The 23,533-nt window shown below is 48.5% G+C and overlaps 1 protein-coding gene across 5 annotated transcripts in view; it reads left to right on the top strand.

Moving 5' to 3' along the window:
• Nucleotides 1-23,533, top strand: part of VASH2 (vasohibin 2) — a 57,911-nt gene that overhangs the window by 29,261 nt on the left and 5,117 nt on the right. For 4 of the 5 annotated variants that reach the window (XM_063597269.1, XM_034946567.4, XM_034946556.4 and 1 more), the window contains 4 exons: nt 948-1,004; nt 1,497-1,571; nt 7,809-8,190; nt 9,183-9,298. In XM_063597269.1, the coding sequence (XP_063453339.1) occupies nt 948-1,004; nt 1,497-1,571; nt 7,809-8,190; nt 9,183-9,298 (630 nt within the window). The remainder of the gene's footprint in view (nt 1-947; nt 1,005-1,496; nt 1,572-7,808; nt 8,191-9,182; nt 9,299-23,533) is intronic. The other variant, XM_057301340.2, reaches the window with a different exon arrangement.

The following is a 23,533-nucleotide window of genomic DNA, read 5'->3' as shown; positions in this document are numbered from 1 at the left end:
TGCTTCCATCCGTCCCCATCCACCCTTCCATTCCATCCATCCACTCATTCATCCATCCACCTTTCCATCCATCCATATATTCATCCATCCATTCATGTATTCCTCATTCGTTTAGTAACATTTGTTAACTTGCATATGTTGGGTTTCTGCCAGGTTTTTCTTTTTTTTAGACAGAGTATCACTATGTTGCCCAGGCTGACGTGCAGTGGTGAGATCTCGGCTCACCATAACTTCCGCCTCTTAGATTCAAGTGATTCTCCTGCCTCAGCCTCCTGAGTAGCTGGGATTACAGGCCCATGCCATTACACTTGGCTAATTTTTGTATTTTTAGTAGAGACTGGATTTTACCATGTTGGCCAGGCTGGTGTCGAACTCCTGACCTCAGGTGATCCACCCGCCTCAGCCTCCCAATGGGATTACAGGCATAAGCCACTGCACCTGGCCTTCTGCCAGGTTTTATGGGTGATATAAAGATAATGAAAGAATAGTTCTAGCTAGGTATGGTGGTGTATACCTGAGGTCCCAGCTACTTGGGAGGCTGAGGCAGGAAAATCACTTGAGCCCAGGAGTTCAAGACAAGCCTGGGCAACATAGCAAGACCATGTCTTTAAAAAACTTGTTTTTTTAAAAAAAGAATAGTACCAGCTCTCAAAGAGCTTGTAGTCTAGTAGGTGAATTAAGACAAATAGTCAACTACCCGGAATACAGAGCAGATTGAAAAAAGCTATTATAAAGGTCCATGGTACTTTGAAGCCTAAGTTAGAAATTAGATTTCCAGGGCAGGATAGTGAGGAGTTAGAGGCTACTAGCTACCTTCTGGGTGCTGGCGACTTCTGAAAGCCCTCACATCCTCATCTCATTGAGAAATCAGAATGCATAGCTTTCTCTGCCACATTAGTGGGACCTTTGGAGTTTTCTGTCACTTTCCCTTTACATACTTTACACAGATATAATCACACAGGGACCCAGTTCTTTGAAATTAGGAAAATGAGACCGCTGAGTGGGTAAGTGGTGCATGATCTATGGGCCAGATGACCTCTCTCCTACATTCGAGCTGCCAGCTTCCTCTCCCAACCTCTATTCCCGTAGCCCATGGCTCAGGTATCCTAGTCTGTAAGGGGTGGAGGCAGAGGGTGCCCCAGGGCCAGGTTGGAGGTGGGACTGAGGACTGAGCAACTCTGACAGTGGAGCTCAGTGGTGAATTCTAGCTTCCAGGGTGGAGGAGGCTTGTAAACTCTGCCTCTCGAGGCTTCATTTATTTGTTCTATTGTAATGCCTCCGTCCTGGGGCATTGGGAGGGTGCTATGGAATACTGGCACTAACTCCAGGAATTAACTCTTGTGCTTTGGTGCCTTCCTGCAAGGTGACTTCTCCCTTTTCCCTCCGTGCTCCTGCGTGGTTCCTGGTGTGGGGACAGGCATGCTGATGGATTGACAGACTGACCGAGTGTGTAATTAAATAGGTTCTGAGATCCTCTGCTGTGCTCTATCCTACAGGTTAATGGAAACAGCAAAAGAAATGACCCGAGAGTCCTTGCCTATCAAATGCCTTGAAGCTGTCATCCTGGGCATGTATCCTTTAAGTTATGTATGCTTAGTTGACTCCATAAATGGCGGCTTCACAATGGGGCTGGTTGTGCCTTTAACATTGTAAATTCGCAGAGATGATGCCCATTATCTCCTTTGAGGAAAGTGTCAAACTCCTCTGGTTCATCTCTTTAACTTTCACCATGTAGAATTGAACCAAATCAATGCTTGGCTTCTTGGACCAATATCAGTCTAACCTGTGAGCTTCAGCCTCCATCAGGGCCAGCTCTCAGGCCAGTGACCTTGCAGACTCACTAATCACAAGGAGAATTCTAACTTGGAGGGACTAGAGAGAATGTGTATGTGGCTGTTCTTTGCATTAATATGACATTGCAGCAGGAAAGACAGTCAAGGGGAAATGCAATCAGAGCCAAGAGTGCTAGTATCCAAACCCATCTCCAGGGAAATGTCTTTGAAAATTCAGTGATGTGATCTCAGCTCGCTGCAACTTCCGCCTCCCAGGCTCAAGTGACCTTCTGACCTCAGCCTCCTCTGTAGCTGGGATTACAGGCGCAGGCCACCATGCCCGGCTAATTTTTTGTTTGTTTGTTTGTTTGTTTGTATTTTTGGTAGAGATGAGGTTTCACCATGTTTCACCAGCAGGCTGGTCTCAAACTGCTGAGCTCAAGCGATCCACCCACCTCAGCCTCCCAAAGTGTTGAGATTACAGGCAGGAGCCATCGCGCCTGGCCCGCCAGGGAAAATTCTAAGAGTGGCGTGTGGAGGAGACCAAGCAGTGGTGGTGTATCCTGACTTGACAGAACCTACAGCTAAAACAAGGGTCTAGCTTCTCCCACACTTTCTGTTCCATTTTTCACCAGACTCCTGGCTCTTCAGCCTGAGAGGAATATGGTGCAGAGAAACTGTGATGGCATCGACATATTGGTGGTGATGACCACCTCCCTTACACAATAGTCTCATCCCTGCACAATTTTATACATTCGAGCATCATGCCATTGGAATCACCCACAACCTTTTGAAATTGTGGGGATAGACCCAGGAACAGCCTTTGAGCCTGATCTGCCACAATCAGATAGAAGAGCAAAGATGCTCCGAAGTCCTATGGGATGGATGGCTGTAAGGGACAGTGGAAAAGGAAACACTGCAAGACAGGAGCTTGAGAGATGGTCCCCGGCAAGATCAGTTAGGTCCTTGAGCGCTGTGCTGAGAAATGACTTTTTTCCAAAAGGCAGTGGGCAACCCAGATGAAAGCTCTGAAGCAGAGGTGCGGCATGCTTAGGTATATGCTCTAGAGAGGTAGTTCTCCAAAGCACAGGCTGAAGGACAGATTGGGAAAGGCTGGGCTGGATCAGCAAAGCCCATTGGGAGCTGTTACATGAGGGAATGGTGAGGCTAGACTCATGGCCCTGGGGATGGGAATGGATTTCAGGGAATGGTTTTAAGAGCTATCAAGGAGATAGAATGTATAGGACTTGCAGGCCAACCAGACGCAGGAGTTGATGAGGAAGGAGTCAACGTCTCCAGGTTTCTGAATTGGGCAATCGACTGCGGGATTAGCTGGAGGAATGAGAGTGGCAGAGAAAGGATATGCGTCAATGCAGACCTGAACTAAGACAGTGCCAGTGAAGGTGGAGGGAAGGGATGGAGGCATACATCATCACCACCACTAGGGGACTGCTTAGATGGGAGGAGTTATTGGAGAAAGGCAGTGACTCCACATTTCTGGCTTGCATGATAATGCCACAAGGGAAGGACTTCAAGGAGAGGATCGGATTTAGGGAAAGATGAGCTCAGATTTGGACATGTGAAATTTGAGGTGCCTTGTGGGATGTCGGAATGAGGTATTTGCAATGTGGAGCTCACAGGGGAATCTGCACTGGAAATGCGAATTTAGGAGCTGTGATTAGGAGGTTATGCTTACTGTTCAATAAGTGAAAGGAGAAAAAGATCAAAGATGAAATCAGTATTTTTTGGTCTAGTTTGGCACAAAGAGCCCATGAAAGAGACTTAAGAAGGAAAGAGAGGTAGAAAGAAAACCAGGAGAGAAAGGGGATGGAGAGGTCAGTGGAAGGACATGTGGCTCAGAATTAGACTGGGGACAGGAGGATTGGTCTAGTCTGTTTTCTGGGTCTCCTGGACATCTTTGTGGGAAGGAGAATCTCTGTGCCTCTCTGCAGTCTGTGGAACACTTGCAGCCCTGATCTGAAACCAGACTGACCACAGGTGCCTTGGCTGACATTTGAAAAATGGAAACTTGAACCTTACTGAGGCCCCTCTCCAACCCTCTTGTCATCCTCCTCCCTGTTTCCCACAAAGGAGATGAAACATGTGCCTGGGGAACCCAGCAGGAGGCTGGGAATGGGGGTCGGGGCAGCAGATGGCTCAGGGCCCCAACTCTTTAGTGGCAGGAGTCAGCCACAGCTGTTCAGCGAAGCCTCCTGCAAGTTTAATGGGGGCAGATGATTGGCTGGGGATTTGCTGGTGGAAGAGATCAACGAAGGGGAACACAAGCCCAGGCCCTTCATGGGGTAGACAAGCTAACTTCAGACTCTTTGTTGAGGGGTGTCTGAGTGCCTCTGGATTTAGGTCATTGAAATGACCACCTCCCTTACACAATAGTCTCATGCCTGCACAGTTTTATACATTTGTGCATCATGCCACTGGAATCACCCACGACCTTTTGGAATTGTGGGGATAGACCCAGGAAGAGCCTTTGAGCCTGTCCAAATCAGAGACAGTGTGCTTGTGGTTTTCCTTTGTTCTTATCCTTCTGACATTTCAGAAAAGTGCAGGAAGGTGGAGAGCTTCAGTTCACGCTGCTGAACTCAGGGAAATTTGACTCTTGCACACAGACAGGAAACACAGATCCGAATTCTTCTTTTTTTTTTTTTTTTTTTGAGACAGAGTCTTGGTCTGTCGCCCAGGCTGGAGTGCAGTGGCGAGATCTCGGCTCACTGCAAGCTCTGCCTCCCGGGTTCAAGCCATTCTCCTGCCTCAGCCTCCCCAGCAGCTGGGACAACAGGCGCACACCGCCATGCCCGGCTAATTTTTTTGTATTTTTAGTAGAGACAGGGTTTCACTGTGTTAGCCAGGATGGTCTCAATCTGCTGACCTCGTGATCCGCCCACCTCGGCCTCCCAAAGTGCTGGGATTATAGGCGTGAACCACTGCACCTGGCCCGAATTCTTTTTTTGAGACACAGTCTCGGTCTGTGATCCAGGCTGGAGTGCAGTGGCGTGATCTCGGCTAAGTTTTTGTATTTTTAGTAGAGATGAGGTTTCACCATGTTGACCAGGCTGATCTCGAACTCCTGACCTCAGGTGATCTGCCCGCCTCAGCCTCCCAAACAGACCTGGATTCTAAAAGTTACAGCATCTCTGTCTTTTCTCTTTGCTTTGGTCAGCATCCCTGGGTCCTGCTTTCCACTCGGGGATAGTGAAGGATATGAATGGTTCATCCGTCTGTGTCTCCCACAGGCCCTTCTGCAGGTCCTGGCTCAACAACTTTGAAACTGGTTGGCTTGGCTGCTTGGACGCCTGTGTCCATTGGCCTGTCCTTCCTTGCCTTCTCTTTTTTTGACTTTGGCCCAGAGTTCAGGATTCATTAGTTCTGAGCCACTTCTTTTTATCTTGCTTAAGGGCATGCGCATGCTTTTACGTGCATGCTGGAGAGGTAGATCTTTGCTTCCAAATTATCTTGTGAACTATGGCAGGTATTTTGGGGGGCCTCACTGGCCATGGTGGGGCTTGCCTGTGGTACTAAAGCACTGTGGTTTATTAAAGAAACAGGTTCATTATGAGAGGCAGGTTAGGAATAGCCCCAGGAGGCTGGATGCCAGAAAGATGATCCCTGGCTTGGCGCTGCTGCTCCCGCTTCCCTGGAAAAGGTCAGGTTACTCCCCTGCCTGCCTCCATACTACCTCGCCACCTCCCTCTCCATTCCCAGTTGCTCCAGGTCCAAAGGCTTTACCAGTTGACGTCACGATGGGAGAAATCCTCAAGATCAGTGACTCGTGACATGAGGGACTGGTGCTCTCTCTTGTCTCCTCCCCACTTCTCCACCTGGCTGACTACTTATCCTGTAAGATGAATTCCAGTGTGACTCTGCTGAGGCCCCTCCTCTGTCCACCCAGAGGTTGCTAGGCTTGCCTTTCTTATAGCACACTTCACATTGTGTTTTGGTTTTTATTGTGGTAAAATATAACATAATTTACCATTTTAACCATTTTTAAGTGCACAGTTCAGTGACATTAAGTGCATTCATAATGCTCTGCAAAATGACCACCATTCCGGCCAGGCGCAGTGGCTCATGCCTGTAATCCCAACACTTTGGGAGGCCGAGGAGGACAGATTACCTGAGGTCAGGAGTTTGAGACCAGCCTGGCCAACATTGTGAAACCCTGTCTTTACTAAAAATACAAAAATTAGCCAGGTGTGGTGGCGGGTGCCTGTAATTCCAGCTACTCAGGAGGCTGAGGCGGGAGAATCGCTTGAACTTGGGAGGCAGAGGCTGCAGTGAGCTGAGATCACACCACCGCACTCCAGCCTGGGTGACAGAGTGAGACTCTGTCTCAAAAAAATGAAAAAAAAAAAAGACCACCATTCCTCCCCAGAAATGAAACCCCATACCCGTTAAAAAGTACTCCCCATTTCCCCCCTCCAGCCCCTGCCCACCACCGTTCTACTCTCTGTCTGTATGCACTTGCTACTCCAGGTACTGCAGATGAGTGGAATCATACCATATTTGTCCTTTTGTATTAGGCTGATTTCACTCAGCATGTCTTCAAGGCTCATTCTGCACATTGCAGAATTTCCCTCCCTTATGAGGCTGAATAAATTCTATTACATGTATACACTACATTTTGTTCATCCCTTTATCCATCGATGGATATTTGCGTTGTTTCCACCTTCTGGCTATTGCAAATGATGCTGTTCAGAGCATGGGTGTACAAATACCTGTTGGGGTCGCTGCTTTCAATTCTTTTGGGTATGCACCCAGAAGTGGAATTGCCAGGTCCTAGGGTAATCCTGTTGAATTATTTGAGGAATTGCCATACTGATCACATTGTGTGCATTCTGAGTCCATCTCCCACCAGACCTCTGGAGAAGGGCTGTGTTCTTATCTTTGGCTCCACAGCCCTACCTGGCAGGCTGTCGGGCACAGCAGACACTCAGGGTAAGTGTTTGTCACACTGACTTAAGCAGCTAAGGAATGCCCTTGTTCCAGCCCCAGAGAACTTGCCCCAGAAAGCAGCTAGGAATTTACATAAGAGGACTCAGAAGGATGTGATTTCACTCCCTAACTGCCAGGTGATCTCACATGATAAAGTGAAGAGAAAGCAGGTACAAAACTGCTTTCTTTCTAGAGAGTGGAGGCATCCGTGATGAAACCGAGAGGAGAGGACAAGGCTGCCGCCAGTGCTGTGGATGGATTCTGTCGGCATCCTTCTCTTCAGGGCACTTGGATTAGCTCTGGCACCGAGAGCAGCCCTTTTAAGTGTAAGGCAGTGCACATCCACAATCTAAGGTTCGTTCTTTCTGTAAGCATTAAACAAGCCCATCTGTGTACCAGGCCAGTGCTGTGCCCAGGGAATGCCAGGATGTGAGACACAACCCCTGCCCTCACAAGATACAAACAATTACAGTACAGGATGGGTAAGCACCAAGTGCCATGGGGGTTCTTGTGTGTTTTGGAAAGATGATCCCAGGCTTGGTGCTGCTGCTCCCCCTTCCCTGGAAAAGCTCAGGTTATATACTCCCCTGCCTGCATTCACACTTCATTGCCACCTCCTGCATTCCCAATTGTTCCAGGTCCAAAGCCTTTACCAATTGACTTGGGGCGGGGCAGGGAGCAAGAATACCTAAGCTAGGATGAGGAAGGTCAGGGAGGCAAGACACCCAGGAGAGGGGAAGGGATAGTCATGAGGCTGTTCCAGGCCGGGTTGCAGCCTGTGTGAGCCCCAGGAGCAGAGGAAAAAGTGCCTTGTTATTGTTTTGTTTTGCATGTATGTAATTACTGAAGAAAATGACAAGTTTTTCTCTTTGTCTCATATTAACTTGGTTTGGATATACAACATATAGTAGATAGTCAAACATAACAAGCGAGTCCTTTATAAAAGGATTAGTCTGGAAAAGTTAGATGTGGGCCTGCTCAGAGGCAGGGGGATGGACTCACTGAACCCTGAGACACTTTCCCTTCCTTTGCATCCAGGCTTCAAATTTTCAAGGCCTCCTTTCTCTTCCTTGACTCAGATTGTCTAAGCTACTTAACCAATGGACAGCCTTCCATCGAGCGGTTCCCCATCAGCTTTAAAACCTACTTCTCAGGAAACTACTTTCACCACGTTGTGCTGGGGATTTACTGCAATGGCCGCTATGGCTCATTGGGCATGAGCCGCAGGGCTGAGCTGATGGACAAGCCATTGACTTTTCGGACTCTGAGTGACCTCATCTTTGACTTTGAGGACTCTTACAAGAAATACCTGCACACAGTCAAGAAGGTCAAGATTGGGCTGTACGTCCCCCATGAGCCTCATAGCTTCCAGCCCATTGAGTGGAAGCAGCTGGTCCTCAACGTCTCAAAGATGCTGAGGGCTGACATAAGGAAGGAGCTGGAGAAATATGCCAGGGACATGAGAATGAAGGTGGGTGCTGGGAAGACAAGGAAGCCATGCAGGAGAGCTCTTTTCCCATTCCTTTCTCTCTGCCTCTTGCTCCAGGCCTCATTTTTCTAGGATGGCCAAAAATTTCTTGAGGTTAAAGTCTCTCTTTGCACATACTACTGCAAAGAAAGCCATCTAAAATCAATTTAGATGCGACAGTTAAAACAATGTCTTGTCCTGCAATTCCTTCTATGAAATCAGATCTAAAGTGTTAGTCATTTTATATTGAAGCTCTAGTTTGTTCTGTTTTGTCGATGTAATAGGGTGACCAGTTGTACTAGTTTGCCTGGAACTGCGGGTTTTCCCAGGACATGAGATTTTCAGTATTAAAACCTGGAAAACCTTATATGCTGGCCTTATATAGACTATAGTCATACGTCCCTCTTCTCTCTCTCAGTTTTACCTCCAAAGTGATGTGATTCCCGCTTGTCCATGTCCCTCCAGGGCTTGTGCAGTCACTAAGAGAAAAGGATTATGCTGACTTCAGGCCTGGCTATGTTTAGCACTTGTGGACTTGTCATCTTCACTCTGCAGGACCTGGAGTGGAGATTCCTGATCAATTAAAACCATTCTGTCATATGTGTGGGATGGGAGCATCAGAGGAAGAACAAGCTGGTTTCTGGGGCAATATAGATGGGACTTTGCCTTCGTGAGGAGAGGAACTTGCCAAGCAAACAAACACAGCCCCGGGGAGACTGAGGCATTGGGCTGTGTTCCTCTTTCTACACGGCACAGGGAGCACAATGTGACCATCTGTATATCTGTCTTGGAAGTGGTGCCTTGCTGCTTGACAGTACAGGACGAGAGAGGAATGTGTGTGTCTCCAGCCTCCTTTTTTAGAAGTCTTCCTGCTCAATGCCTTCTAAACCATGGCATCATGATTGGGCTGGGGGGTGGAATGTGGTGCTAGAAGAAGACCTGAGGGTGGAGGTCCCTTAGGAACCAGGGTGATTAACTCCTCACATCTCCTTCAGATCCTGAAACCTGCAAGTGCCCACTCTCCGACCCAAGTGAGAAGCCGGGGAAAATCCCTGTCCCCCAGAAGGAGACAGGCAAGCCCCCCGAGGAGGCTCGGCCGGCGAGAGAAGTCGTGAGTAATATTTCCTCTTCCCCAACTCAAAGCCCAACACACACATTCAAGGGGTTGTCCTGGCCCATGGGGACAAAGCTGTGTCTTGGGCATGGCATTTGAACCTGACAGCAATCTCCAAGAGGACTGCCCCTCATTCAGGGGACATCTGTGGAAAAGGATCCGCTGTGCACATCACCCCCATTGCCACTTCTCTGCTGTCAGTTGCACACAAACGGAGGGATAAGCCCCAGGCAGAATGAGGTGAAGAATAGTCTGAAATGCAGGTGGCCCAGAGGGAGCCTTGGACTTAGAATTAGGAAACCTGGGGCTGGAACTGGCTCAGCTGCTTGGGGATGTCTTTGTTATCTTTCTGGGCATAAGTTTTCTCACCCATAAAATGGGATTGTTAGAATTTATGAACTTTCCTAAAATTCTGTAGTCCTCTGTACCCAGCAGAAAGTGTGATTACCATCAGTGGACGGTGGCATCAGAAACACCCACCGGCTTCTCTTCTTCCTTGGCTAACTCTACCCTCTCCGTTTCAGCCCTGAGGCCAGTGATCCCATATCTACTTCTTAGATCAAAATAACCCACTTAAGCAATGACAGATTGGAGATGCTGGGGATGCCCAAATTCACCAGCGATAATCCGCTGGCAAATATTTGAACTATAGCCATCCTGGGAAAAAATACTGCTTTTCTTAATAATAGCAGCATGCTGTGTCACCCAGCCTCTTGCCGTGCTGGAACCATGTGGCACAGTGCACAGGGGGCTTGGTTGAATCCCAACTGTGCCACGTGTTAGCTGTGCAGCTGGGCACATCCTTCCTCCTCAGGGAGCCTTGGTTTCTTCATCCATAAAAGAGTATCAAATGCTCTCCTTGCCTATCTGACACGGTGGTTTGTAAAGATCCAAGTAGATGATGTAACAAGAGTGACTTGTCAACAGTGAACTGCTTTCACACAAGCACATTATCGTCATTACATCAATCCTGTACAGTGAGCAGGGAACATTTTACGAGTTTTGTTTTCAGGTGAAGAAACCAGGACACAAAAAGGGCTTGTTATCTTGTAGTAAGTTCTGTAGCTGGTCAGTGAGAAATGGGGCTGAAACCCAGGTCCTCTGATTCTGGGAGGTGGCAGGGCAGAGTCGGGGAAGGTTCTGTTTTCGGAAGAACAGGACAGGATGAAGTATTTTCATTTCCAAGGAAGGTTCTTTACTTGCCCCATTCTGCGTCCTACAGCCAGTCCTGGGTTCAGCAGGTACTGCCACGAGGGCCTTGGTGACAATGGCTGTCGTTCTGGGTTGGGAAGGAGGGTGTGAGGTGTGAAGCAGTGAGAGGTCAGGTGTTCCTGGTAGCAAGAGAGGCTGAAGATGAGAACAGTTTTGGCATAGGTTTGTCCTTGCAGGGAGCAGGATGGCTTCCAACCATTCACACGTGGCCTCCTGACCCCAATCCTCCCCCTGATGCTGGCCACTGCCCTTGACCCTGGACCCTAACCTTAGCCCTTACCCTATCTCTCTCTCTGTCTTTGATTCAAACATCCATTAACTGCTGTCATCACAAAGTAGTTGTTGTCTCAGAGGACTATGAACATAGAAACTCTTCCCAGAGGGTCATTTAGCATAGAGTGAGTGACCCAGCAATAGCAAGTTGCTCATAAAAGAACTGATTTTGTCTGATTTATTATCTGTTTTGCCCAAGGAGGGCTGAGTCATTCCCTGAGGAGCTCCCAATCTTCAGCAAATGTCGAGCAGAGTCTATAAAAGCCTGCCCTTCCCTTTAGACTCTAGAATCCAGAGGACATGAAGGCCCAAGCATTCCACCTGGCAATGGATTCCTGCACAGAATGGTGGCTATCGATTTTGAAGACTAGTCCTGGTGGATCCGTTTTACTTGGGTCCACAGGGACTTTGCATTCACAGGGCCATGTTGAGTTTTTAACCAGGAAACGTGACCATAAATGCGAGGGGATGGTAAAGATCTTAGAAACCATGGTAACAGGATGATGTCAGGAGTCAGGAGGTGGTGGTGGCTGGTTTGGGAAATGTGGAGGAAGGAGAGTTTGAGTTTGGATGATGGGATGTGGGGTGCATCTTCGGCATTGGGGGAGCTGCTAAAAATGCAGACCTGGAGTTTGAGGAAGCTGGGGGATAAAAGTCGTATTGGAGCCATCTACTTAGAATTGCCAGTTGAAATGACAGCCAGATAAGTCTGTGAGCAAAGAAAGAAGAGAAAAAAGAAATGGCCGGGCATGGTGGTTCACACCTGTAATCCTAACACTTTGAGAGGCCAAGGAGAGATAACTGCACAAGCCCAGGCATTTGAGACCAGCATGCCTATGCCACATAGGGAGACCCTGTCTTTACAACAACAACAAATTAGCCAGGCATGGTGATGCATGCCTGTAGTCCCAGCTTCTTGGGAGGCTGAGATGGGAGGATCACTTGAGCCTGGCGTTTCAAGCCCGGATAGCACCATTGCTCTCCAGTCTGGGCGAAGGAGTGAGGCCCTGTAAAAAAAAAAAAAAAAAAAAAAATGGTGACGACAAGGCCCTGAGGAAGCCCAAGAAAAAGAGCCAGAACAGAAGATGGAAGAGGAACAGTCAGAGAGGGAGAGGATGGATCAGGGCTGTGAGTGCACCTGCGCCTGCAGAGGACAGCTGTCAGAGTGCCGCAGCCGTGAGTGCAAAGCTACCTTCTGGTGTTGAGGCACCACTTGCCCTCTGCCCTCCTGCCCATCTGGCACACCAGAGTGGGCCTGGGAATGGGGAGAAAGACCAGGGAAAGGGAGTGGTCGCCTGAGGTCAGGAAGGAAGACCTGCAGGAAGAGGGCATTCTCCTCCATTACCTTCTGTCGCGCATGCCCCGGAGTCGACCCCAGCCCCACTGGGGGAAGCACAGGAGCACAGAGGTGATGGCTCAGGGCTCAGCAGTGAAAACATAAGCTTTTCAAAAACGATGAGAAGTGGCCGCAACAAGGTGAGGAGGGGTGGGTTTCAAGGGGGAGGAGGGAAAGTAGTGGGGGAAGGAGAAGCGCTATGCACTGAGGTGACATTTAGAGAGGCAGTGTTGAGAGGGCTGAGGGGCTGGAACCAGCCTGCGAAAGGGAGTGAGAGTGAGAGCTGATGGAGCTGATGCAGGCCAGGATTCCTTTATCAAGAAGGAGCCCTGAACAGAGATGCAGCAACCTGATTTCTCACTCCAACTCTGCCATGAACCAGCTTGCGGCTTTGAGCAAGCTGCTTCTCTGTGCCTCACCTGTGTAAGGGGACGGGGGACTTAGAGCAGATTATTCTAGGTAGTTTGTAAACTCTATAGAGTTCTCCTGGGGCTTTTGTCTTTCTAGAATTGGAAGAGACCAGAGTGTCTTTGGACACACGGAGAAAATAACCAGGAGAAAGAAATGAATGTTCAAGAGCAAAGGGATTAATGGAGGAAGATATATGAGCAGCTGGGGTCACATGGTATGGAAGGCTACAGAGAGGGCTTAGAAGGTGATGAGTGGGGGAGAGGGTAGGGCAAAGGAAGGGGGGACATTAGGGAGAGCTTGACATACATGAGGAGGTAGAAGTTGAAGGACTGTACCTTAAGTGGCCTTTATCCTGCCAGTGAAGGAGTTGAAGAAAGGGCTCAGCTGAGGACAGATAGATAGGCCCTGCAGTCCTGTTCTCAACTCTGAGTGTGCACCAGCATCACCTGGAGGGTTTGTTGAAACAAGACTGCTGGACCCCTTTCCCAGAGCTTCTGATTCAGCACATATGGGATGGAGCCTGAGAACTGGTGTTTCTAATGATGCTGATCCTGCTGGTCCGGGGACCACACTTTGACATCTACCGTTTGCTTCAGCCGCAGGCCTCCACCTGTGTTTGATGAATCAGAATGGGAAAACTGAGTTGGCGGTTGACCCTGAAAAATAACAGTCACTGGCTAAAAGTACTGGGTCTGCTGAGAGGGTCAGATAAAGCCGTTGGGTGTGATTTAGGGGCTCAGCCTTGTCCAGTGTTGCCTGGATCTCTGGATAATGAGGTTGTGGAGGTGAAGTTAGGGGGTCTGACCCTGCACTGGCTCCCATGTTTGGGCCCCAGTGAAGTCATTCTGGGAGGGGCCCAACTGGTCACTCTCCTGGGGGCCAGACCGGGCCTCCGGTCCTTCATCCCCTAGGCCATGCCCATACGCTAATCTCTGACTACTTTGTCATGCAGCCAAGGCAAGTGACCACCCCTGCGCCTGCAGAGGACAGCTGTTAGACTGCCTCAGTTGTGAGTGCAAAGCTATCTACTCTCCCGCTCCCCTCCTACCCTGCCAGCACATCAGAGTGGGCCTGGGAATGGGGAGAAAGACTGGGGAAGGGAGTGGTCGGTCACTCGAGGTCAGGAAGGAAGACCTGCAGGAAAAGGGGAATTCTCTTCCATCACCCTCCTCCCTCCACGCCCCAAAGTCCATCCCAGCCCCAGTGGGGAAAGCCCCAGGAGCACGGAGGTGATGGCTCATGGTTCAGTGAAATCATCAACTTTTCAAAAAAGGTGAAGAGTGATTGCCACCTGCCTCAGAATCCCCCTGACTCACGCCCCTGCCCTCGAGCCCTTCCTCCTGGGTAAACATTGATTCCCAAAAGTCCTCCTTCCTAAACTGCTCCCAGTAGGTCAGAGTCTTTGCGGGTTTTTTCCCCCACAACTAGGGCCGAGTGGCCTTGGAACGGTTTGACCATCCACAGAGCCCAGTTTGCTTGTAGGTGCCCGTGGACAATTTTGTATTAGCAAATCCAGTAAGACTATGGTTATTCTTGGTGGCAGAAACCCTTGCCACTTCTTTTCTCTTTCTCCAGCACTTGGAGGTTGGGAGGGAACTCTGGAGGGCAGATCTCTCAGCTGAAGTTTCAAATGGATTGAGGTGTTTGAGGAGGGAAGATTCTCTCCCTAATTCCTCCGAAACCTTGACTTCTGAGTTGCAGGGCTGGGGAAGAGATTGCAGGGTCTACTGTGTAGGAGGAGAGGGAAGAGAGGTGCAGGACATGAGAATAAGAAGAAGAGCTGTGAGAGGCCACAAGCGCTGGAGCGCCAAGCCCCAGCTTCCCTCTCTAGATTCCAGCTCCCGCCATTCTGCCACACTAGAACTCAGGACAGCTGCGTTCCTGGAGGTATGTTTGGAGAGAAGCAGCTCCTCAGCTTCCACCCACGGCCTTCGCCAAGCAGCCTTTTCTCCAGGTAATCTTGCTTTTGGCGAGGAAATGAGAAAGTGACAAATATGGTCTTGACCCAGTCACTCCACAAACTCCGGGAATCTTACTGTAAGATGGCCAGGACTAGGGTTTGGTGACTCTGTCCCTGTGCTATTCTGTCAGCATTACATAAGGCCATCGCGTCATTTCTAAATGTGTTGGGTGTCATGAGGAAGCTTGGGAGGGGCCCAAAGGGTGGAAAATTACCATAACAGGCGAGAGGCCCATCAGCTGTGGGGTCCCAGTCCCTGTCTGCCGTGGATAATTTTAGTGGCATTATATCCCCATCCATCTCCTCTCTCCAGCTGGAGCGACTTCCAGCCTTGAATTCCTCTCCATTTTTGCACTTGTCTAAATAATCCCTTTCGAGAGGAGGATCAGTGTCACTGGGTTGACAAGAATCAGCTGAGGGGGAGGGCAGGTGAAGATGACTGCGTAGCATCCGCTGAGACCAAGTTTCAAGAGGGAAACCAGGACTCCCCCACCCTTCCACCCACGGGTCCTTTCTCACACTGCTCCTCTGGGAGTGTGTAAAGCACCTACTACACTGAATTGTCAAGTTTTTTCCTGTGGTTCATAAAGAGAAAGGGAGAGGGAGGTTGAGGTTCATGTTTCAAAGGCCATCTGTGAACTTAAACCAACTCCTTCCCAGCCCCGGGCCTCAGAACCCTTGCAGCTCTTTACTGAGGGGTGTTCCCAGGGGGTTCTCAACTGCGTCAGCTCTGGGAGAGGAGGGTTAGAAGTGTGGTGGGAGGTGGAAGCGTTTGCTTCTCACATCTTGGTAAGTGAGGAGGCTCCTTGTTAGGGCCGGGGGCCTGAGATGGTAAATGCCCCGCAAAGCCCAGGACCACCCTGCCCAATAAAGAACCGTTCCACCTCAAATGCCAACAGCGCCCTCACTGGGAAGCTTCAGCGCTCTCCGAGGTCCTTTCCATTTCTGACAGTTCATGACTCTTGGCTTGCTGCCTATGAGCTGGCCCTGGGTGAATTGGAGTGAGCAGATAGTGATTTTCTGGTTTTGCAGCCAGAGTGACCACATGGAACATTCTTCTCAATTGAGGCCAGTGTTCCTGAGGACCCATGAGAACCTCTTCATCTTCTCTCCCCTGTGTGGCTGCTTTTTTCCTGCTGTCTCTCCTCCTGTTTTCTTTGCTGGTCACCTTTCTTTGCCTCCCCTTTTCTTCCTCTTTGATTTCCCTTCTTCATCACTGATCTCTGTGGCAGTTCATGGCTCCAGCTGGCTCTGTCTGCCCTGCTGGACACCCTGGGGGTCCCAGAGGTTAGTAAGCCCTGAAAGCCCATCTCCTTTCACTGCAGGGCCTTGAGCTGGACAATGGAATTCCTGCTGCATTCTGTCAGGAAGGATTACGTATGTCCAGACATCTGGTTGAGTAAGGGCAGAAGTTGTTTAATGAAGTCATTGAAAATAAATTTGATTCCATGGTCTAATCACATTGACTGGTGCCCAAGAAGTAATTCTCCTTAGATCCCAAATGAGAAATATCCCCAGTGAGAAAAGGAGATTTCCTTAGGGTGGAAAGTAGAGGGAAGCAAACAAACAAAAAAGAACACTAGGAAGGCTACGAAGGGAAAAGTTAAACCGCCAAGATGGTGAAGGGGCAGTTTCTACTCCAGTGACTGCCTGGTCAGTTCCCCCAGGGAAATTCATATGGCCCAGAGTCTCCAGGGATGCTTGGAGAAACCAAGATGGAATGATGGGCCTCATCAGAAAAGACCACCTCAGGCAGAGTGAGCCAGGAGCCTCTGTGAGCTCCCCAGGGTCACATAGGGTCAGACAGGGGCAGACAGGGTGAGGTTTCCTAGAGCTGAGGGGTTCTTGTCCCGGAAAGGAGAAGTGACATCAGAGCCTGGAAACTGTGCCCTGGAATCTCCAACAGTTGGCCTATGGCCAGAGTCTCCTGCCTGGGGAGGGCTCAAAGGGATGGGCACCGGCTGAAAAATCTCTTCTGGGCCGAATCCGTCTTGGCTGAGGCCTCTGTTTACATAGCAACATCAGCTGTCTGCCCTGGCAGCTGCCAGCACCGGTGCCTTCCGTCAGGGGAAGCAAGGAATGTGAGGGAGGAGCGGACTGGCCTGGAATGAAGGTGACAGGTGTGAATGAAACTTCCCTTTCCCTGTGTCCATCCAGCTGAGGCCATGCTCTGCCTCTGCAGCCTACCCAGACCGGCCGTGAATCCTAAATCGGGGCCTGGTCTGACCTGATTCTGGCCAGACTCCACAAGAAGGGGGGCCCTGGGGTCTTTGCTTAAACTTGTAAATGCTGGGCCGAGAGCACCCCTGGTTTAATCTCTTCCACACTCTTAACATCCGGGATTAAGAGTCTGACGTTTACAGTGGCACTTTTCCCACACTTCCCTTCCTGGACTCCTGAGCCTGCAGGCTGTACCGCCAGTCTGGCCTTTGTGTTTCTGTGTGAGGGTGAGCACCTGCCGGCACATGTGCCCAGACATGGCCCTCAGTCAGAGGTGCGGAAGAGAGACTGGGTGGTTGAGGGAACCCTGTGAACTTCCTCTCCTCGTCCTGTTTCTTTTCTTAAACCTCATCTCTCCCAGATACACCCCTATGCATGTTCAGCCTTGGGATATGGTGATGTCTCCACTCCATCACTTTCTGGTTCTGAGGCTTCTTGTGGCTGCACAGATGGCACCATCTGGTCAGGCCGAGCTCCTCCTCTGCACCGAGGCTGCCTCAGAGTGTGAAGGACTTGGTGTGCAGCTGTCAAAGTTGACATAGCAGTGGCGGAGAGTAGTAGGATTTTTGACAGAATAACTTCTCTGTGGAACCACCACCCTGTTCTCCCCAGCCTACCTCCTGCTTTGAGCACCCTCCGTCCAGCTGGCTCCGGGAATGCAGACCTGTCATTGGGGTTAAGCGTAGCCTTGGGGCCGGGCCATCAAGCTTTCACCCTAGTTCACTCTTGAGTCCATTTACGTCACAACAGGTGAGGCTGGGACTGTCTGTGCATGTGGATATCCCTTCTCCTGCAAAGTGAGTCAAAGTAAAGTTTTCTACTCTTTTTCCCCTAAAACAAAATGTTGCCGGAGAACCTTGAAAAAAGAAAATTCTTTCATTTCTTTGCCTTGTTTGGAGGAGGATGGCAGGGAGGTGGGGTTGGAGAAATATATTAGTCTAAAATAATAACCCTGGATCCGATGAGAGGTTCTCGGCAAGTGCAGACCCGGCTGAATCATCATCCTAGTGCTCGTGTTTCTTAAAAATAAACCCCCTTGCAATATTCTAATTATAGCTGGGGGAGCACTTGGAAGAGTCCTCTCTATACACAATAGCTCACCCAGCTCTGGCCCTGAGATGAGCTGGCAAGGACTGAACGACATTTCTGGCTGGGCCCCACAGGCAGGTGGCATGCTGTGATAACCTACTTCTGCCCTATGCCAGCCAAGGAGATTGCAGCCACGGTTGCTGTAAAAGAAAAGGATTTCATCTTCTGGGCAGTTCACCAGGAATCTCAGTTTAGCTCATTTTCTGTCAGTATTAGCCCTTTTCTTCTCCTGGGTTCTGGGTACTTAGTGGAAGGTGGCAGGGGTGGGGATACAGAAGAAGAAGATGACCTAGTCCCTTTCCTTTGGAAGCACTCAAGCTGTTGATGCATTCAGCTTAATGAGTAGGCAGGTTCCCCACATGGCTTTCAGGGGTAAAGCAAACCCACTCCAATACAGAAAATAAATGTTCTTCCTGCTTGTTAATTCTGAAAATGTTGTCATGGTAACTTGAATTCCTGGCTTAGGACTTTGTCTCTAAAATAAAATATCCCATGATAAAGGTAACAGATGATTCCCTATCATCCATTTACATGTTAGTGAGAATTTGATTGATAAGTACATATTCCACAGTGGGATTCATAGATGAATTTCCCTGGTCCCTCCTTTCAAATTGTTCACAGTCTCTGAGGCAGGTGTAATGATTATGAATTGGCAGGATTCTGGAACAGATGTTGTCTTAGTCCATTTTGTGTTGCTGTAACAGAATACCTGAGACTGAGTCCTTTATAATGAACAGGAAATGTATTGGCCCATGGTTCTGGATGCTGAGAAACCCAAGATCAAGTGGCTGACATCTGGTGAGAGCCTTCTTGTTGCACTGTCCCATGGGCCAAAGAGAGGGAGAGAGGAAAGAAAGAGAGCAAGCACAAGTGTGCAAAGGGGCCAAAGTCATCCTTTTATAAGAACCCACTTTTGAGAAAATACTAATCTATTCGTGAGGGTGATGCCCCCGGATCTACACACCTCCCAGTAAGCCCTGCCTCCCAACCCCACTGCACCGAGGATCGAGTTTCCAAACCCATGAACTTTTGGGGACACATTTAAGCCATAGCAAAGGTACCAAAGAAAATGCCAGAGCATACAGAGCAAGTAGTGGATTGTGATGGTAGGGAGTCAGAAAATACTTCCTGAGGTTAGTGACATTTGGGATTGCCTTCTAAGGATGTGGAGATGTCGGGGAGAGCATTCTAGACAGGAGACAGCATAAGCCAAGGTGCAGAGGCAGGAGTGGCCATGGTGTCCTTCTCAGATGCTTGGAAAGATGCTTTGAGGTGGCAGAGGAAGGGGGAAGTTTGCATTGTGGTTCAGGGTGTGGGCTCTAGATTCTGGGGACCAACTCTGGCTCCAACACTTGCTAACTGCATGACTTTGCTTTGAGCAAATTCCCTACCTTTCAGTACCTCCATTATCTCCTCTATAAAATGGACAGTACCAGTATCAACCCCGTGGGTTATGGTGAGGATTAATTAATCCACGGAAACCTCTTAGAATGATGCCTGGCACATCATTAAGTGTCTAATAAATAAAAGCTATTTATAATGGTGATTTCCTGGTACCTGGAAGGCATGGGAAAACTGGTGCAAGTGCGAGGGAAAAGACTAAAAAAAGGAGTTCAAAGGTTCCCAAATTAAATTTCATCTATTTTCAAATGTGCCAATAGCAGAACATAGGTAATGGTAAAGAGTGAAGTTTAAGAAACACGCAAACTACAAAAAATTTATGGGCTGAGGGGCTCCAAAGTGAGGAATTAAGGTGAGTGGCCAAAAAGTGGCTTCTCAAGGAGGTGGCAGGTCTGTGGCTAGTTAGCTGCAGTGATCCCAGTGAGCCTCCATGACAGCGATGAGCGGGTGGGCTTTGTCTTCTCCCTGAGCCTACCCTGTAGGCTGTTCTGGCCACTGACTTTCTAGGAGAGACTGTCGGGCACAGGACTGAGGGAGAGATAACAGGTCAGTGCAGATCTAGTCCAACAACTTGAAAATACTATGAAGCTAGTGTCTTATTTTCTTATATGAAGGGCAGCATACTTAGAGTTTCAGAAGGAGGAGAGGTGTGACTTGGTGTTGAGGAAGATGCCAGGCCAGGAAGGCAACATATGTAAGAAAGCTTCAGAAACTGGGATGAGCTAACTGGTAGGTCCTTACAAGGACCATGGAACAAGACAGTCTCTTGTTAAGCACATGCACTGCTTAATTTTCAGAGACAACAGGAGATCTAAAGAGCTACCATGGCTTAGGTCCTACATAGTTTGCAGGGTTACAGGGAAGAAGACTGACTCCTAGAAGTGAGTATGACTCCTGACTTCATTTGGACTATGGCCATTCCTCCCGAGTTAGAACTCGCTAGGAACATGTTCTCCATACTCCACACAGTAACCTTCCTCAGGTTGACTTAGCACTCACTGTTAGTGGATCAGGTTTGGCTAAGGTTAGGTGTAAGCTGTAGCTTAAACATAATTCACTTTTTTTTTCTTTTTTGAGATAGGATCTTGCTTTGTTGCCCAGGCTGGAATGCAGTTGTGCAATCTCAGCTCACCGCAACCTCCACCTCCTGGGTTCAAGCGATCCTCCCATCTCAGCCTTCCAAGTAGCTGGGACTACAGGCGCATGTCACCATGTCTGGCTGATTTTTTTTGCTTTTTTTTTTTTTTTTGTAGAGATGGGGTTTCACCGTGGTGCCCAGGCTGGTCTGAAACTCCGGGGTTCAAGTGATCCTCTCTTCTCAGCCTCCCAAAGTGCTGGGACTATAAGCATGACCCAGCGCGCCCAGCCATGATTCACTTTTATGTAAAAGCAGCTCAACAGAGGTGGAAACGGGCTTCCTGCTGCGCTGCCATCTTTAGAGACCATCTTTTTTTTTTCTGAGACAGAATCTCACTCTGTTGCCCAGGCTGGAGTGCAGTGGCGCGATCTTGGCTCACTGCAACCTCCGCTTCCCAGGTTCCAGTGATTCTGCCTCAGCCTCCCAAGTAGCTGGGACTACAGGAATGCACCACCATACCCAGCTGTTTTTTGTATTTTTGGTAGAGACAGGGTTTCACCATGTTGGTCAGGCTGGTCTCAAACTCCTGATCTCAAATGATCCACCCACCTCAGCCTCCCAAAGTGCTTGGATTACAGGCCTAAGCCACTGTGCCCAGCCCTAGAGACCATCTTGAGGTCCCCACTCCAGCCATCGCTTCCATGTTCCCATCAGCAGGAAGAACAAAGGAAAGAAAAAGATGAAGGGCACATACCAGTTGTCTTTTGAAGACGTGTCCTGCTAACTGCCACACCACACTTCCATTTAAATCTCACTGGCTACAACTTAGTCTGAGGCCATGCGTGGGTACAGGGAGGCTGGAAGATGTACTTTGTATTCAAGGCAGCTATGTACCTAACTAAAAATCAGGGATGGGAGACAGGGGTGTTTTATACTAAAGAAGGGAAGAATGGATGTTGAGGGGCAACTAATAGACGCTGCTGCACACAGATCGTTAGATAAATCAGTTATGAAAATCTAATACAAATGTAGCTTATATTTGGATAAAAAATATATGCTTACCTAGTTACAAAACCAGGAAAGGTAGTATGGAAATAATATTTTACTAGCTCTAGGAAATGACCTGCATTTAATCTTTTTCTAAAGCAAGGAATGCATAGGTACTGCAGGTTTATCCTTTCGCCTTATCCTGCAGGCAAATTGAATTTTTGATTGCTGAATTTTCTACAAGTGGGGCACACTGTGGAGCAGTGATTTACTTTTCTAACCACATTTGCATCAGGCTGATGCTAATGTATGGGGAGTCTACTTGAGAAAGTCTCAAATTAGCTATTTGTAAAGATGACACCACCTCAGGCAAGGAGACAAAATGGAGGCCCACTTCAGGCTTTATGAGAGAACCAGATGCATGTGGACTCTTTAAACCTGACTTGTGTGTAAGAACCCTAGTTCTGTCCACATTAGTGGGCTGACGGCTAGGGTAGGAATATAAATTTGAATCCCCAAGCAAACATGTGTTCCTTTTCCTGTCAATCCAAGAATGGTCCTCATAGTGTCATCTGGGGGCCACTCCTCCAGGCCTGTAGCAGTGGCTTTGTTTAAGGGAATAGCTAATCTCCAGGGCATGCAGAGGCTGGAGGACACCATCCCCTGAAGGATGGAAGCCTTGAGCTCTGACACAATGAGCAGGAGTCTACACACTGAAGTGTAGGGATTTCTACTGGCAGTCAGCTGTGTTAATTAGCATCATGTGTATGTCCCAGTCGCTATGGGGAGAGACACAAAGAAATAAGAGGCATAATTCCTGACCGATAAAGGAGGGCACATGATCAAGCTAAGAAATAAGGCCCATGCAACAGATAAGTAAGGTTACAAGTTATTTGAGTAGGGCCTAGTCAGGGATGGTTTCTTGACCACCTTGAGCAGTCAGGTTTCAAAGGGAATGATCAGACTGTTGATGACTATTCCTTCCCATTTCAGAGAGAGAGAGAGAGAGAGAGAGAGAGAGAGAGAGAAGGGGTAGTGGAATTGCTGGCAGAGATTAATGCCATTCACTGAGCTGTGCTTTAGGTAGAAGCTAGCTGTTGATTTCTAGTTCTATCAACATTGAATTAGTTGGACCACTTTTATGCCAGGGAAAAACCATTAGCTGTCAGGAAATCTTTCAAGGGCATAAAATAAGAAACCTTCTAACAATTATATTTTCTTTTTGGTCTTTTTTTTTTTTTTTTTAATACTTAAGAACAAGGTTCGGCTGGGTGCGGTGGCTCACGCCTGTAATCCCAGCACTTTGGGAGACCGAGGCGGGCAGATCACCTGAGGTCAGGAGTTCGAGACCAGCCTGACCAACATGGTGAAACCCCATGTCTACAAAATTGGCCAGGTGTGGTGGCACATGCCTGTAATCCCAGCTACTCAGGAGGCTGAGGCAGGAGAATCACTTGAACTGGGGTGGCAGAGGTTGCAGTGAGCCAAGATTGTGCCACGGCACTCTAGCCTGGGCAACAAGGGCGAAACTCCGTCTCAAAAACAAAAACAAAACAAAAACAAGGTTTATGTGTAACCTAAACATGTCTTTTTCTTGCAAAAATGGATGTGAAACTTTTGAATTAGAACTCACTAGCCATACTGAATATCCTAAACTTGATTCATGATCTCAGTTCTCTCTTATCCAAGGTGAGAAGAGGCTCATTAAGAAATGGAAAAGTTGTAAGATACATTGTGAGATTGTTTAGGCATAATCGTATATTGGAAGTCATTTAGGACGCATCTTTAATGAAGACAGATGATGTGCTATTGATGTGAATGTTGTATTTCCCAGCTTGAAGTACTTTCTCACATGACTTTGCATAATTGCTTAGTTGTAGTTTTATGTTGGAAGTGACTTTAGCACGTTTCTAGGGAAGAGATGTTTTGCCACTGAGTGATTTTCCACACTGACATGCTTTTTCAGATGAATCCTAAGATTCACCTTGATTTTATACATTCAAGCCTGAACATTAACCTCTCCCTGGGAACGTGAGTCACCTTTGATTCCTGGGCTTCCTCCAGGACACGAACACTAGGAAGCCAATGTTTCAAGGAGAATTTGACTCAGATTCTCGGCTCTACTGTAGTGTATGTGACTTTTAGACCCTTGCAAGGTTCAAGAGTACTGGGTTTCAAAAGCTATAGTGTGACCAAAGTCAGGCTTAAAGCTGCAGAAGCTCATTCCACACCCTGAAAACTTTTCTGAACTCTACATTGAAAGTC

Source organism: Pan paniscus, chromosome 1 (assembly GCF_029289425.2).
Source record: "Pan paniscus chromosome 1, NHGRI_mPanPan1-v2.0_pri, whole genome shotgun sequence".
Lineage (NCBI taxonomy): Eukaryota > Metazoa > Chordata > Mammalia > Primates > Hominidae > Pan > Pan paniscus.
This window is presented reverse-complemented; position numbering and strand designations above follow the sequence as displayed.